General features: G+C 34.4%; 1 protein-coding gene across 1 annotated transcript; it reads left to right on the top strand.

Moving 5' to 3' along the window:
* Positions 1–432: 432 nt before the first annotated feature.
* On the top strand, positions 433–2568 carry LOC131063866 (ankyrin repeat-containing protein ITN1). The gene is made up of 3 exons (XM_057997820.2): positions 433–916; positions 1217–1689; positions 1827–2568. The coding sequence occupies exons 1-3, from the start codon at positions 475–477 to the stop codon at positions 2286–2288; spliced, it is 1377 nt and encodes a 458-aa protein (XP_057853803.2). The 5' UTR covers positions 433–474; the 3' UTR covers positions 2289–2568.
* The last annotated feature ends 15251 nt before the right edge of the window (positions 2569–17819 follow it).

Here is a 17819-nt window from a genome sequence, read left to right as displayed (position 1 = left end):
TGTGAAAAATTTTCCATCAAATGTGAGAATATTATTTCCCATTGAATAGTAGGAAAGTGGGAAATTTGAATGGTAGGAAAATGTTCCCACCATATAGAAATGGTTATTTAACAACATAATAGTCGTGATGGACCCGTTTCAAGAGATTTAGATGAAGAATCAATTAACTTATGAATGAAACAGATTTGCGCCGCATTTGCTAACACGGATCTTCCCCTAATATTTAGAGCACTCACACGTATCAATAATGACAATAATGATTTCGCGTTTCTTCCACAAATCAGTACAGCTATGGGTCCTGGTTACCACAAACATTTAATGTTGAAAGCGACATACGCACCTCTTTCGCCGCACCTGACGCGCCATTTTATGTACCTTCTACATTTCTTTCCTCTACAATAATTGAATCGCATCCTCTTTGCTACTCACATTTTCTAAAGAATTTTGTAGCGAAGTTTTGTTGCGGTGTCTAAGATGAAGAAGGATCTGTTCGATGCTTGGGAAAGTGGCGATGTTGAAACAATCAAAAAGTTATGTAAGGAGAATAGCCATGTTCTGTGTGACGTTACTTTCCAAGGCGATACTCCTCTGCATATAGCTGCAAGGAAAGGCCATCTAGAATCTGTTAAAACGATTCTTTCAAAGAAGCCCTCTTTGGCTGGAGCTCGAAACGAGGATAATAATCAGCCTCTGCACGAAGCTGCTAAATGCGGTAACCCAGATCTAGTCGAAACTCTGCTTCAATGCAAAAAGAGTGCTGTCTGCCATTACAATAACTTTGGTGAGACAGCTCTGATAATAGCTTCCAAATATGGCCACATGCAAGTAGTCGAGAAATTGTTGAACAGCAAGTTATGTAAAGATAGAATTGAATGGAAAGTATCTGTTAAAGAGGCAGCTTATCGGGGTTATAAAGGTAAATTTACACATTATTAAAAGTTTTTTGAAGTAAATATTAAGCTTGATATCAGTTTTCTATAATTTATAATATTTTTTTATTTTTTTATTTTTCTAAATTTGACTGGATATGTTTATCAAATCATATTCTATAATCTATTATCAAAATGTTAAGTGTACGTTTATGTTTCTACTCTGAATATAATTAAAAAAATTGACACAAATAAACATAACAATCGAATCCAGAATCAACACAGAAATATTAAGCTTGCAAATGCGTCAAATAATATTTATATCAGCTAATATTAGTGTGACGCAGATGTAGTTGAGGCACTGCTTAACGATCCCATCAAAATCACCCAGTTCAACAAGTTCAGAGATCGCGCTGTTGGTTTCCCCTCATTTGCTTTTGGAACTCCGATTCTGCATAGAGCCGTGCAAGGAGGACATCTTGAGATCGTTAAGGCAATATTAAATAATAGTTATTGGAAAGATGATTTAATGACAGAGAAGGATGAACATAGAAGGTGCGCAATTCACGTAGCAGCCATGGAAGGCCGTTGGGATATAATCAATGAATTTTTGTCCAGAATGCCAAGATGTGTAGAAATCCGCAATTCTGAGCACAGATCTGTTCTACACATTGCTGTGGAATATAATAAATTTGAGGTAGTGCACAATCTACTAGTAAACAAAGAAGCAGAAACAGTGAGAGAACTAGTCAGCCGCGACCATGACAATTCTCGCAATACAGCACTACATTTGGCAGCCATAAATAAAGTGGATTCCCAGGTTTGATATCTTTTCACTTTAAAAATACGATTTTTTTTTAATTGTGTAATTTAATGAAAAGGTATGAATTTTTTTTAACATTAATTTTTCAGATTTTATAATCTTAGATATGTAATGCTGCAATATGGTTTGTGCAGCTACTAGAATGTCTTCTCTCACCTCCAGGTGTAGACGTGAATGCCCTGAATCTCGATGTGAATGCTCTGAACGATGAAGACATGACTGCACTTGACATAGCATCAGCTGCTCATGAACACGATCCCATCATAGAGAAACTGGAAGCTGCAGGAGCTACTCGGTGTAGTCTCGTACAAAAAACTCATACAACTTCCAAGACAAAACAAGGAAGTGCCAAAGATGCCACCGATATACACGTGATTGTGGCATCACTGATTGCCACCGTCACATTTGCAGCCATCTTTCAAATCCCGGGCGGAATTGAGGATGACAAACACAGTATACAGTATGGAGGTGCCAGGTTAGCATTCCATAAAGTTTTCAAATTGTTTCTGTTTTTTGACACTGCGGCCTTCTCTACTTCCCTTGTATTCGTCGGCCTGTGGTTAAACCGAGAAGAGGGGCAGCCTACCAATTTTTAAAGGCCGTCAACGCTGTCCCGTGTGTCTGTATTGAGTCTGACATTCTCAATATTGTGGACAATAGTCGCATTCACTAGTGCCGCTATTCTCGTTATACTACCCCGTCACGAACCGAGCCTAGAAAGTGAGAATAAGAAATCCTTCGATAAATATGAATCGCTTTTGGGATACGAGGGTTATTTCGCAGTCCTTCCACCAATCCTTGCTACCTTTTTTGTTATGAGTTTAGGTTGGCCTTGGATGCGTGGAGTGATGCAGAATTTAGGAGGCATCGTTGCTTTGGATGTAGCACTGATAATCACGATGTTAATGATCCCGCTTGCTATTCAGTAAACTTTATTTGGACAGTTAGAAATACAGTGTGACGGCCATGCGCCGAATTATGAGTTTGTATTTGCATGAAATTGCTACCCAAAAACTAGTTCAAGTCCATCAAACAAATATTTCATTAATTATATATAATATTAGATTTCAATGTTATTACTTTCTGTCAAAGCAGGATATTATACATGTAATCTAATCAAGAGTCTAAATTTAATTTTTTATTTTAAATAATTTATTCTTTATATTTTTAAATAATTATCAAATTTTTAAAAAATACTATCCATTATTAATGGCACATATATTATCAGTACTTGTCTAATGACATGACTATTTTAATGAAAATTCATTTGTTATGTTAAAATGGTTATTAAATAAAATTATTTAGACCAATGAAAACTAAATATTTTATTTTCTATAATTTTTTTTTAACTTTTTCTATAATATAGATGCATGTTTTTTAATTTTTTAATTTACAAAAATTACTTTACTTGTTATCGATTGACTAATATTCTTTTGGCTCTTATAGCCCGGATTTTCTGAAGCACAACTCTGTGGAGGATATCACGTATTCAATCTCACCTTAAGCTTGACTGTTTCTTGCTATTGATTTTTATGTTTATTTTTTATCACACGTTTTCCTTGTGCGGGGAATAGAAAATGTAAACATTACATTTGCATTTGCATTTTTTTTTGCTTTGTGCTAATACTTTTTTTGAAGCTTGCTTGAGATGAGATGAGCATAAATTGTCTCTGAAAATGGGCTATAATCTTTCTTCTCTATTTATATGAACAATGTTTAGGGTTTCTTCCATTCTCAGCCTTTCTTATTATTGCACAGTTGTTTAGGGTTTCTCCAAACCAGATGAAGGAACAATACAATCTGCTTTTTTCAAGGGCCAGTCCGTTGGGACAAGCACATAAATTTTCAGTTTGTAGCTTGCACAATATTTGTAAAGTTAATGTCTTGTACCTGTAACTACCCTGCCGCCTTCATTCGTTAAGCCGATTTCTCCAACTTTGCATATTTTCCCTCTTAGCATTGTCTCAATGAATTCGTTTTAATTTTAATGCAAATCGACGTTTATTTCAGTCCCGTTGTAAATAACAGAGTGTTTCACCGCCGCCCTAAATTATGGTTACCCTTGTCCCTCAGTCTGTCAATGTCTTATTGAAATGTCTATTTTCCACAAACAAGCTTTTTGTGGAATGTAATGACGCGTATTGTCTTCTGTTCTTCCGTTTAAGGTAATGTGGCTCTTAATTTCTCCAATTCTAATGCGTAGTTCTTGTTACTTCAGTTTTGTTTGAGCTTTAGTCATTGACCTAAATTTAAGCGTATATAAAACAGTCTAGCTTTTTTGGAGTATAAGTTTTGAGTCCAACTCACTTCTGTTTGATCAGTGAGATTTCAGAAACCGGTATGGACGTTATCTAGTTCTTGTTTGGGAGGAAACAACATTTATGCTCTAGTAGATTTCCATACGCTATCCTAGAGCTTCTGGTGTTTGTTGGAAGGACTGACAATAGTTGCAAACTTTGGCTTTACGCCTGCCCGTTGCATTTGCTTGAAAGTTTTTAAAGTGCATTCAACAAATTTATATTGTGCATATTCCACCGTCATTGCATTCCATCAGATGACATCTCTTTGACGCATTATGTCAAGCAGTTCACGTGGCTTCTGCCCTGCCACATTTTGCATACATATTGCGAGTAATAGTGGTAACTGTGCAGCTAGTCCAAACACTTTAGGAAACCTCTTATGGATTGCACAGAACAAAACTGATTGAATGATTGCTAATTTATTTCATGGAAAAAGCAAGTGCTGCCCAAGGTCTTTGGTTATTACTTTTCAAATTCACTTCTATTATGCTTTGATTAATGTCATGCTTGATCTTTGCAAGAGGTTCCTTAAATCTCATACATGAAAAATTCATCTGTTGTGTTTAGTTCCCCTTGCAAAAGGCTTCATCAGTGTCAATAGAAATGAAAAGTGACTAATATAGAAGATTATTTGATTACTTGACTTCGACAATTTCTTCATAACACTAGATTAGAAACTCTCAAGAAAGATTTCGTAGAAAATGATGTTACACCAACTCCTCCAACGTGTATTTTTCTTCTGCAACTCAATAGTAATATTGATTGGGAATTTAAACTTTGGTTGAACCATTCTTTCAAACCTTCATATTTCTGGCAGATATAGAGTCAACACTTATCTCCCTCAATGCTGCGACAATACAGAGGCAGATATAGAGTCAACACTTTTAACAATTCTTGATTTGATTTCTGGCTAAAATTGGTGTTAATGATAAGTAAACCAAACAAGTAAAATGCTTCTCAGTCTCTGTAGTTTTATTTAAGAATTCATAAAGAAGTCGATATAAGACATCCAGTAGTTATTTAATTTTTGTGTATTTTAGTGGGAGTACAATACATTATTCATCCACCCCTACGATACTACTTATACAAGTACACATTAAAAACATTAAAATGTATCTTTACTAAAAAAATTCATATACAGGTAAGCAGATTCATAGGTGTTTTACAGACCCATTCTGTGCTGATGCCTGCTTACTAAACAATACGTAAGTAAAAAACAAATAAAAATTTATGCTATATTGACTGAACTGTATACTTTTTTCTTTCAAATGTTAGAAACTTTTTGTTTGAGATCATATAAGCTTTTATTCAAATATTTATAAGCTATTATTTTTAACTTGAATAAGTTCTTAAAATATTATAAGTTAAAAATAAATAAAAGTCTTCAATCCAATGTGAATGCATGGTGTTAGCTCTAGTTTCCTTAACTTAGTTTTCCTTCATCATTGTTATCTGCACTTAGAAGTTAGCTGCTATGTTTTTACTCTCTTATTCTCTTCTTTATACGTGTGCCAGTTTTCTGAATGTTAACACAGCAGAATAATACAGAGTAATGTTTTCTTTTATTTGTTGATCGTTCAACTTTTATATAATTGCATTATGTTTCTAATTATTCTTTTTTTTTAACAGCAGTGAATGATTCTTCTGAGTTTTCCAATAAGAGCTAATTTATTTTTCAATACTTCACGACATTCTCTTTTTTTAAGAGCCGCTATCCATATTATATTGTATGTGTATCTTTCAGTGAAACTTGCGGTTTTTAATTAATAATAATTAATTTTAGAAGAGTTTTAATCCAACTTTATCTCAAATGTGCTTGTGTGCAGAAAAATATAATTATAATATATTATAAATCAAATTAAAAAATTTAAATAAATATAAATTTTTAAATTATAGAATTTCATGCCATTTTTTTAGTTTGTATTAAATTTGTTAATAAGTATTTTTGATTGAAAAGATTTGTCAAATAAATAAATAAAATTAAAATATAAATTTTTTTCAAGTGATACCACATCAACACATCATTAAATATGTTGTGTCATTGCTTATTCTTAAAAAGATTCCTCCAAATTTCAAAAAGAAACCAATCATGTGATGCCACATCAACACACCATTAAACATGATTTAGTACACAACTATTCGTCTTGTTTTTTTCTAGGAACATTTTGGACACCTTCACAAAAATGCATTTGATGTGGCATCAACAATTCAACCCTATCAAAAAAATTGTGCATGTACATGCATATCTAACACTTTTAACAACATGAGCAATACACAACATAAGACATGCCTTGGAAAAACTCTTTCCAAAAAGAAAACCTAGCATTAAAGAAATATTCAATGTTTTAATCATAACACTTGGATTATACTACTTTTAGAGTATCAATCCTTAAATAGAGATCTTCAACTTGTGTTCAAATAAATTTGGGTAGCATAGTCTTATAAATCTATGATTGTGCAAACTCCATCTCAAGCATCTAATAAATAGATGAGGGCAACTAGAAATTGCATTCTAAAAGCCAAGAGTTAAACCAAAGTACTCGAGCTCAAATAGAGCCCCTTCAAATTCCAACCCTTACATGTTGAGTCCATCTTTAGGAATTGTATGTAACATCCAAGCTCAAAAATACCATTCACCAAACTTAAGCACTCCAATTTGGTCCATTCAAGTCTCACTCACCAAACTCAGGTACTCCATGTGGCCTCTTGGGGATTTTAGCCCAATCCATAAATAGTGACTACTTATCCATACGTTGGATTACATAACAAGGCTGAGTAGGAGCCACATTCCACACAATTGATATTGAAGTTTGAACTCAAAAGGTAGTTTATGCAATACACAAATTGCATTCCAACTAGACAAAAAATTTCCTGATGTTGGCTCAACTTGAGGAACATGTTTTCTAGAGGAGAGATCTTTTGATTACTCAGGAGTACCAATAAGTATTTCTATTTTTTTGCCTCATATATTTTAAAGATTAGATTACCATGTTCACTTGTAATTTATTGTTTTTTTACCATAAAGGGAGCTCACCATGTGAACATTTTAGGACAAGTTTATGTTTGAATCTAAAGAAATCTCATTGCAATATGCACATTTAGTTAAGAAAAAACAAAACTCATTGCACCCAATCAAGAGTTAGAAAACCATCTATGTCAAGGGTTGAGAAATGAATAGTCAATGCTCAATTTATAATGTGATTACCTTCACATCAATAAAAAAGGAAAAGCTTAACACTTCCACGTAAGTGTCTAGTAATTTAAGAAAAAAATCATATGATAGATAAAGGTGCACAATGAAGATATGTTTACATTCAATAAAGCATGCCAGCAAAGATAAGGAAACTCTTGGAAAAGACAAATCAAGGATATCCAACCAGGTATGGTCAAATTCAAGAAATCATGCCTAAGACAAATCGGCTTATTTAGTGCACTTTTTGAAGGAATCCTGTATCTTTTAAATGTGTAGTCAAGCCATGGAAATCACACCTAGGAGAAGTGAACAAATAGGCTTGTAAAATCAAGAAATTGGTCCCTAAATGGAAAAGACTAGTTTCAACAAGAAATTATGCTTGACAATAGATGTTGTGATTATAATATGCATTAGAAAGTGGTAGAATGGATAAATGAATTGTGTAGAAAAGAAGAAGAAATATAGTGCACCTTATATCAAACATTGTGGGCTTGAATTGCACCCTAGATATTAAATTGTGCCTAGCAAAATGGCATGCTTGATTTTGGCCGACCCTAAAATGACAATTTAACAAGTAAATTGTGCTCGAGAAAATCATGATTTGAGGAGTAAAATTGTTTCGTGGCTTGACTGAGAATCTCCTCAAGTTTTCAGATTTGACAATGAGAGATGTCAGATTTAGTGAGTATTCATTAAGTATAAGTGTTTTATAGGGCACAAAAATGAAGGAAAATGATAAATATGATGTGAAAACATAGAGTAAATCAATGAAGGAAAAGAAAATAAAAAAATTGAAACCCTAGATTAGATAAAAAGTAAATGAAAGAGAAGTAAAAAATGAATTTGTGAACATGTTAGAAAACTCTTTTATGAATTTGAAAGTTGTAGGATGGTCTTAAGTGTTGATTTAAACTGGAAAAAAATGACATGAAATTTAATAATTTATTTAAATTTTTTAATTTAATTTATAATATATTATAATTATATTTTTCTGCACACAAGCACATTTAAGATAAAGTGGGATTAAAACTCTTCTGAAATTAATTATTATTAATTAAAGCTTCACATACAATATAATATGGACATCGGCTCTAAAAAATTAAATATTACATAGGGAATTCAATTGAGAATAAATTGACAATGATCCTAAATCTTCAATTTTGCAATCAATATAACTTGACAAATCACCTTTTACAATAAAATATTCAGGAACTTGAGATAAAGCATTGTAAGACACTATTTATTATGATTCCATAACCTCCATAGGTTTTGATGTTATCATTAGTCTCTCTACTTGCTTAGAAGACGAAGCCATTCTGATAAACTTGATTTTGAAAAGGGTTTACAAAGAAATACCTTAATTCTCATGCGTTGCCTCGGTTACTAGTTGATTACTCAAATACACACCAGTTCCACCTTCAGTGATCTTCGAATCAGCTTCAAACACGCAATTCACAGCACAAATTCATCTAAAACTAGCTAGCAAATCTCTCTTCGCTCTGCAAGTGCTCAAGAATTCTCTTTCGAATGAATTTAGTGTAAAAATAACATAGTAAAATTCGCTTGTATCATCTTTACCTACTACATTAATTGCTCGACCAATAGGGTTACTAACCCTAATACACCTCTTAATGATACATTCAATATTAACAGGTGTAAAACTGGTTGACAAACTTTTGAAAAATCAATAGACAAAGATATCAAGATCTCTCCCAGAATAACTCAAAATTGCAAGCTTTCTTACCACTCACCTTTCAATGGGTCTGGAAGTAGATTTACCGCTATTCTCCCCTTATCCCTGTGAAAGGCTCAATTTACCAGTGCAGGATTCTCCACACTAGGTGAAGGATTGGGTTCTTCTGCAAGCATATCACTCTTCTTTTTCTAGATTTGGTTCATCTCTTCTCTAGTTTCCTCAACATTTACCTTCTGCTTACCCTTAAGGTCTATAGAATGATTAATCGGTTTGTTCATTATGGTTCTAAAGAACTTCACCATGTGTCCCAGTTTATGACAATGATAATAGGCCATTCTGGATGATCTCCAAGGTCCTACATTACCTCTTCCAGTTCTCCTTCTACAATTCATAGCCACATGCCCATAATTGTTACAAATGATGCAAATGACATTAGTTACCTTTTCCATATCAAATGGACTAAACCGATTGACATAGGGTTTCTACCAGTTCATGTTTCCCTATTTGTCATAGATTCCCATTTTATTACCATTAGGTCGTGGATTCATGTGAGGTACTAGATTATTAGCTCCATAACTGCATTCAACTGATCTATGTCCATACATGTTGCATGTAAAACAATGACCTTCAAATCTCCTAGATACATACCTAGTATTTGCATTGTAGCCTATATTCTTATTGGGTCTATTTCTACACACAATTGCAATATGTCTAGGTTTAAGATAGCCAAAGAAAACATGTTTAAAAAATATCTTGCCGGTAGGCTTATTAGCCTTAGGAGCAGTTTTGTCCTTATGAGTGTTTCTCTTTATTCCAAAAGACTCTCCTTTCTCATATGTGTTAAAGCCTAGTCTAGATGTATCTCCTTTCATCCTCTGAGATTGGATCTGCTCATCCAACATAGAAGAACTTTTATTGAACTTTTCCAGTTTTCCTTTAGCCTCAGTGAGTTGTCTAGTAAGATCTTCATTGCGTTTTGTAAGAGTCTCTCTTAGGGATGATCCCATTTTAAGATCTAGCTACAAAGCCTCTTTTTCTTCTTTTTCAGCATGTCAATGCTCATGCAAAGTTGCATTCTCTTGTTTTATCTTAAAAATCTCATGATCTCTTTCTTTGACAAGGTCTTCAGCTGTCCTCCTAGCTTTCAGCTCTTGGCTCATGTGGATAATTAGGTCTTCTAACTCTCTTCTCAAATTTAGCTTCTCATTGTTTAGTTTTTCAGCTTCTTCAGCTAATGCATCAATGTTAGCTTCATCTGAAGAACTATTATCATATATCTCCAATAGTTGTTCAATTAGCTCTCTCCTTTTGACTTGTGAAGCTTTAAATCTGACCCTTAGGGTTTCAAGCTCTTCCTTGGTAGCATCAAGCACTCTAGCCATCTCTAAGTAGCTCATATCCCCCATGGTGGCTTTAGGGTTTCCTTCCAAGTGATTAAGCCTTAAAGAAGTTTGGCTCTGATACCAATTGATATACTTATAAACCACTAAGAGGGGGGGTGAATCAGTGCTAGTAAGAACAATAACACTTTAAACACTGACCGGTTGAGATACTTAACAAGTTTACTAAACACTATGCATGCAATCCAAAATGGTATTAAAGCATCCACAATAAGTAAAACATCCACCATAACACAAGTTTTTATACATGGAAGACCCAAATGGGAAAAACCACGGTGAGATGGGACTCACAAGTTAACTATCTATAGTAATAGATAACTGAATGATTAGGGTCGACAAAAATGCTTTGCTAGGAGCGAATCTTGTTAAAGATCCCAAAGCTCTGTTAGGAGCTATACCCTGTTAAAGGTAGTACCCTGTTAGGAGTAACCTCAGTAGAGGATTTCTGAATCCAAACTAATGGATCACCTTATTAGAGGATTTGTACAATGAATCTTGTTAGAGCTTACCCGATTAGGGGATTTGACTGTTGTAGTGATTAGAAAACAACAGGTGGTGTGATCTAGAAGTAGCACAGCTTGCTTGAATAGATCCTCTTTTTCTCGCTCAAGACTGCATCACCAATTTCATCACCAACATATTCTACAATGCCTTTAAATTCTATCTTGCATCATATCATCTCATGTTACAATTGTTCATCATAATGTCATTATATAGACACTTCGATTTCATGTCGGCTTAGAAATCATATCACAATTACCTAGGTGCAATGTATCTGAACAATCAAACATAACTCATCATAAATTACCGCCAGAATATCGGTTAGGGTTAACTCATCATGACCAGTGATAACTCATCACACAATCAATGAATGTCAGTTGGAACACTAATATTGGTTTGGAGTTAACCACTATCAACACATAAACTGATTGTCCTCCATTCGCTTCTTTGATGGTTTATGTTGAATCTCCAAGTTGGTGTCAAGTCATTTCTGCATATATCGGTTGTCTATATATACCGGTTACACACCTTCTAAAACCATCTTAAGCTAAACATCAATATCGGTTGCAATACAAGTAACTTTGGAAGTAATATCATTTTGTCTAGACTAATGTGACAATGTGAACATATGTGTATGTATACATGTTCCATAAATGACAACACATGAATTCATCTATTACAATCATCATCAAGCCAACATACTAATACCTAAAAACTTGCCTAAAAAAGTTCATGGAAATAGTATAGATTGAAGAAAAATAATTTTTGTAATTTGCAAACTTAAAAATCAAGCATCTTAACTATTAACAAATCTTAAAAATTCATAGAAATAATTGGTTGAAAACCAATTGAAAAATCATGAAAATTGGGTGCAATTGATTGCAATAGTACTCGCCTAACATGAAGTACTAATAAGTAATGTAGATATAATATAGTTGAATTTTTTTTGTATGTAGTGGATATAATTTGAAATGAAATAAAATAAATTAATTTTAAGATAAATAAATTAGTTTCAATTGATATTTATTGGCAATTTTTTAGATAGGTATTTAAGATATCTATACTAGTTTATATATGATTGTTAAATTTAAGATCTAAGATAAGAATTTGTTTAACATGTTGTTACAATGTTTAAGCATTACTTGTATGCTCTACAAATTTACTAGGAGATTGTTTGTCTTCTTTGATACTAATATTAATGTCTTTCACATTTATCCTATTGTTTCACATCTTTATAAACTAACTTCATGGGAATAATTTGAATTATATTTTAATATTTGATTTATTAATTTAATAATTTATTTTCAGTTATATTTGTTCTCATTTAATGAAATTGTTATTTTTTATTTTTTTTTAAGGATACGTGCTATCAAGTAAGGGGATAACGCCCTATATTAAAAGCAGGAAAAACTATTACATAACGGGTTGCCCAAATGCCTGAGAATTACAAAATGGCATTTTTAGGCCCAAATGCCTAAAATTTATAAAATGGTATTTTTAGTCATATTCATATTTAACAAACTATTCTTAATAATTGCCATGAATGGCCTCTATTATTTCAGCAGTATACTCTCCAACATTAACCACGTTGTTGGTGGATTGCTCCGAGTACCGCCATTCATCAGAATTGGAAAGTCTGCGAAAGGGGGCCATGTTTCCATTTCTTACAGCACAGTGACAAACCTCCTAGGTGTTTTCACCAAATGTCTTTATTCTTTCCTTTACCGCTTCCATCGCCAGATGCCTCATAACCAATTTGTTCTGCTTCTTAGGCTGGAAATACACCTTGAGAATGCTCAACCTTCTATCTATTGGCAAGCTAAGTAGTGAGTTGGCAACACAATCTGTGACATCTGGTTTAAAGAACCTGTTGAGAAGCTCCACAGCTTTTTCATTTGACTCCAGTGCATCAACTACCGGCAGCAGGATAGCCTCAAGCACCGTCACGTTGCACTAGTGTCTGTGAAGGTTGAGAGCAATTCTGATGAGACCTTCAATAGCATCATGGACATGGTCCTCCGTTGTGAATAGATTCTTCACCTGATCTCTTAAGTTAATTCGATCTTAGAGGGCAAAAATCGAAGAGGGCGTACTTGCTATCTATGATTTAACTTCCTGATGCCACCTCATATCAATTCAGACTAGTAGGAATGTACCTACTATCTAGTAATCCATGTGATTTGAGAAGCTATGCTAATCCCAAGAATCCACATCAACACCCTAGAGGTAGAATGAATGCCAAAAAATCATAATGAAATCTTCCCTCTTGATCCGATTAGGTACAAACAATAAATGTGTTTCTTGAACAGCAAATGTCAAAAGCCAATGAGAAGGTACTTTCAACTACTATGTTGCCACCACATCTCAAACATGTTTGGTTAGATTAGCCTTTTCTTTCCCTTATCCTGAGATGTCTAATGTGACTTTATCTTTGATATTCTCTATGATAGAGACGTTATCGAAAATTACCGAATCATTAGCATGATTAATTCCCAAATTGGCTAATAAATCCGCCTCCTGATTTCCTTCTCTATATGTGTGTTTAATTTCATATGTCCCAATTTGGTTTAACAGTCTGGTAATGCATGGAATCCACTTATTTAGACATCTATTCTAAAATTCCGATTTGGAGATCCCATTGATGACTATTAACGAATCTCCCTCTATAATAACTTTGGAAAGACCATATCTTACACAGAGGTTTAGTCCTTCAATAAGAGCCCGAAGTTCTGCCTTGTTATTGGTGCTTTTCCCTATTGTGCCATATGTGCCTATTAATATGTTCCCTTCAGCATTCCGAACTACAGCCCCAAAGCCTGATGCGCCAGGATTCCCTCTACATGCTCCATCAAAATTCATTTTTACCCAGTCAATAGTAGGCGGCCTCCATCTAATGTTTTTTCTGTCCTTTCTATTTTTATATAGTACATTCCTTGGATTGGAATTTTTAAGCAGCCACTTCTTTTCCATGCACCTGTCCCAATCAATATAATACTATACATATTTTTTTATTTTACCGTTGACCACTTCTTCTATAGCCATTTTTATATTTTCGATGATTCTGTCGAGGGGAAGACTTTTATCTTTGAATATTCATCTATTTCTTTCCTTCCAGATATGCCAAACAATTAGGGAAGGTCCTGACATCCGAATATCAATCCACCTCGAATGCAAATTAGATGGCCAAGACAAAAGAAAATCTGAAAGTGTTTCATTCCTTACATTACTATAATTGATGTTATCCAAAAACCAATTCCAACATGCGACCGCTATTGGGCAATTAAAAAGTAAATGGTTGGAGGTTTCTTCACTCATTTTGCACATAACACACCAGTTCGGTCCAGAGATTCCAAATTGTTTGAGCCTATCTCCAATTAAGATTCTGTTATGAAGTGCAATCCATAGAAAGGCCCCAACTTTAGGAAGAATTATTTTATTCCAGCAGAGGTTATATGGCCATTTCAAAAATACTCCTTTATTTCTTTGTACCTCATATCCCAGTTTCACCTTATATTCACCCGACTTGGATGCGCACCAGAAGATATTATCATCATCATTTGAGATTGAAATACGTCTACTATTTAAAATTTCCCGAAGTAAATTGCACATTGTTGGGTTACCTATGTTCACCTATTTTCATATCCTAATGTTTCCATCTATTGTTTCTGTGTCAAAGTAATCACTGACTTTTGTCCCAAAGATCGACATAACCAAATTAATCCATGATTGATCTTCAATGAGGTCGCAGATTCCCGGTTCCCCATCCCAAGAGTCGAGCCAGAACTGGGCAGAATTACCATTTCCTATGTGCCAAGATATATGGTCAGTAATCACAAATCTGGAATTCCATAAAAAGTCCAAGTAGCCGATCCTCTTTCAGAATTTGCAATGGTTAGAATCTTGTTTGGGTTGTTAGAGTCCAAATATTTTTTCCTAAAAATTTTGCACCCTAATTTTTTAGGTTCTCTGTACATTTTCCATGTTAGTTTTTCCCCTAAGGCTATGTTCTGAAGTTCCATTTTCCGAAGGCCATCTCCTCCAAATTCCTTTTGCATACACATAGTTTCCCAATTGATGAGTGGTATTTTACTTGCATCTTTTGCTCCTTCCCATACAAATTTCCTTAGAAGACTATCAAATTTCCTTTCAATAGCTTGTGGCATTTTGAAGCATGACATGCTATACATAGGAATGGCAGAAAGAACAGATCTAATCATAATTAATCTCCCAGCTTGAGATAACCAGTGATTTTTCCAAAGCGGACATTTTGTCTCGCATGATTGACAGACATTCTCCCAACTTTGAGTTTGCTTGCATCCCTTGTTAACATCGATACCAAGATACTTCAGAGGGAGCTTTGTGATTTTTATCCCCATGAATCTAGAAATTCTTGTTTGAATCTGTTTATTGGTGTTGAAAAAGAATAGTTGGGATTTTTCTATGTTCATAACCTGTCCCGATATCTCCAAATAGCAGTTTAGAGTCTCCAAGATGCTTTTGGCCTCAACCATGGTCGCCTCCCCAAATATGACTATGTCGTCCGCAAATTGAGAGGAGTTATAGCATCCAACTGACTATGTATCTTGACCCCCTTCCATTCACCCATCTCTTGTTTTTTTTGTATGAGTTTACCCAACACTTCTGCCATAATCACAAAAATTGAAGGGGATAAAGGATCACCCTGGCGCAGTCCATTAGTGGCAGAGAAAAATCCGCATACATTCCCATTTACAATAAGAGAAAAATTGACCATGGAGATGCAGAATTTAATGCATTCGATCCAAGAGGAGGGGAAGCCAAATTTTTCTAAAACACATATGAGAAATTGTCATACCACACGATCATAAGCTTTTTCAACATCTAATTTGATTGTCATACCTTTTGTGTTGTTTTTATGCATAGAGTGAATAACCTCTAAGACCAGGATGATGCTATCTGCTATCTCTCGCCCCTGAGTGAATCCATTTTGGTTTTCACAGATGATTTTTGGAAGTATTTTCTTGAGCCTTTCCGCCATTGCTTTGGAAATAATTTTATAAATTGTATTGCACAGAGCAATCGGTCGATAATCCTTCATAGTAGAGCAATCTGATTTTTTAGGAATTAAGGAAATTAATGTATGATTGATCTCTTTTACAAACTTTCTCTTTTTCCTAAATTCCTCCACAACTAGCCAAATGTCATAGCCCATGAAATCCCAAAAGTTTTGAAAAAATTATGCGTTTATTCCATCAGGTCCAGGAGCTTTGTGTGGATGAAGTGCGAATGTGGATGCTTTAACTTCTTCCAATGTATATGGAACCATTAACATTTCCCGATCCTCATATGATACCAATGGATTTATTACTTCTGAAATTAATGGGAAAGAATCTCTACCATTAGTTTGTCTATCTCCTAGCAATTCCTTAAAATAATCAAGTGCCACCTACTCAATGTCTTTAGGTAGGTTCCTTTGAATACCATTACAATCCTTAATAGAGTTGATTCTGTTTCCGTTCCTCCTAGATTTTGCCGAAGCGTGGAAAAATTTTGTATTCATGTCTCCCTCAGCAATCCAACGATCACGTGATTTTTCTTTCCAGTAAATCTCCTCCCATTTTAAAACATCAGAATATTGATTTTTAAGGATCTTCTCAATTTTGAATTCCAGATTGGACATACCCATTGCCATAACCTTATTATTTACTATTTCCATCTAATTTTCTATCCCCTCTTTTTCAGAAAAAATATTTTTGAAATTATATTTGTTCCATTCTTTTAACTTCCTTTTCACCTGTTGCATACGTTTGGTGAATTTGAAGCTTGGAGATCCCGAAAACATATTGCTCTCAACCCACCATTTTTTAAGAAGATCCAAAAGGGATGAATCTTGCCACCACATGCTTAGAAACTTGAAATAGTTTTTCTACCCTTTAATCTCCTGAGCAACTGAGAGAGAGATGGGAAAGTGATTTGAACCGCTTTGGGGTTCGATTGAGGATTCTAACGAATGATTGCTTAGTGCCCACCATTCTCCAACCAGAAATCTATCAAGTCTTTCAGCAATATTAGAGAATTTCTAGTGTATTTTTTTCTGGATTCGATTGTGTGTATATTTTTCCATCAACGTTTCGAATAGCTTTAATATTAGAGAAATTCAGCCTCCTATTATTCCAAGTATATTTCCCATTCTTTTGAATTATATCAGCTAGTTTACAATTGGAGACGAAATCCCTAAAATCATCAATAACTTTATTTGGTTTTCTCAAGCCTCCTTCCTTATCATCCAAGTTTAGGATTGTGTTGAAGTCTCCTGCCATGATCACCTTACTTAAATCCATCATATTAGCTTGTATTGTTATTTCATTCCACACTCTTAACTTGTCTTTAGTCTTGATCAGTCCATAAACATTAAATAATGGAAAGCACTGGTTTGTCTTCTTACATTTGACATTACATGCCATCCAATATTCAAACGAAACTATTGGAATGACCTCTATGTTATCCTGATTCCACAAAATTCCCAGTCCTCCCACAGTACCTCTTGCCTCTTGAAACAGTCCTTCCCACTTGAAGCAAAAGTTTTTAAACTCCACCGCCTTGTCCAGATTTAACTTTGTCTCTTGCAATAGGATCACATCTAATTCCAGCTTGGTCAAAACTCTTTTGACCAAGCGTCTTTTGTCAGGCTGATAAGCCCCTGACATTCCATGAAGAAATCTTCATCTTTCTCCAAGGGAGGGGGGTTTCCTCCCTTGGATACTTTCATGTATAGTTTTGTGACTCTTTCTTCCTTTCAGTCCTTTGACTCTTCCCAATAGAGTATTAGCAGATTGGCTAATACATCTAGGATCCAGATTATTTAACTCATCATCATGCTCATAGTTATCATCTGGCCCAGAAGATTCAAATCCTGAATTAGGTATCCCATCCACTTTTTCTTCTTGATTTAGGGTCAAATTATTTTGATTATCAACCTCTGAGATCGGCTTAGCAATATCTTTGTTCGGCTGAGAGTTCTCTTTCGCAAGTGATGTTGAAATCGATTTTTGCTTTGA

Source organism: Cryptomeria japonica, chromosome 3 (assembly GCF_030272615.1).
Source record: "Cryptomeria japonica chromosome 3, Sugi_1.0, whole genome shotgun sequence".
Classification (NCBI taxonomy): domain Eukaryota; kingdom Viridiplantae; phylum Streptophyta; class Pinopsida; order Cupressales; family Cupressaceae; genus Cryptomeria; species Cryptomeria japonica.
The sequence above is the reverse complement of the archived record's forward strand: the minus strand, read 5'-3'. Positions and strand labels throughout refer to the sequence as shown.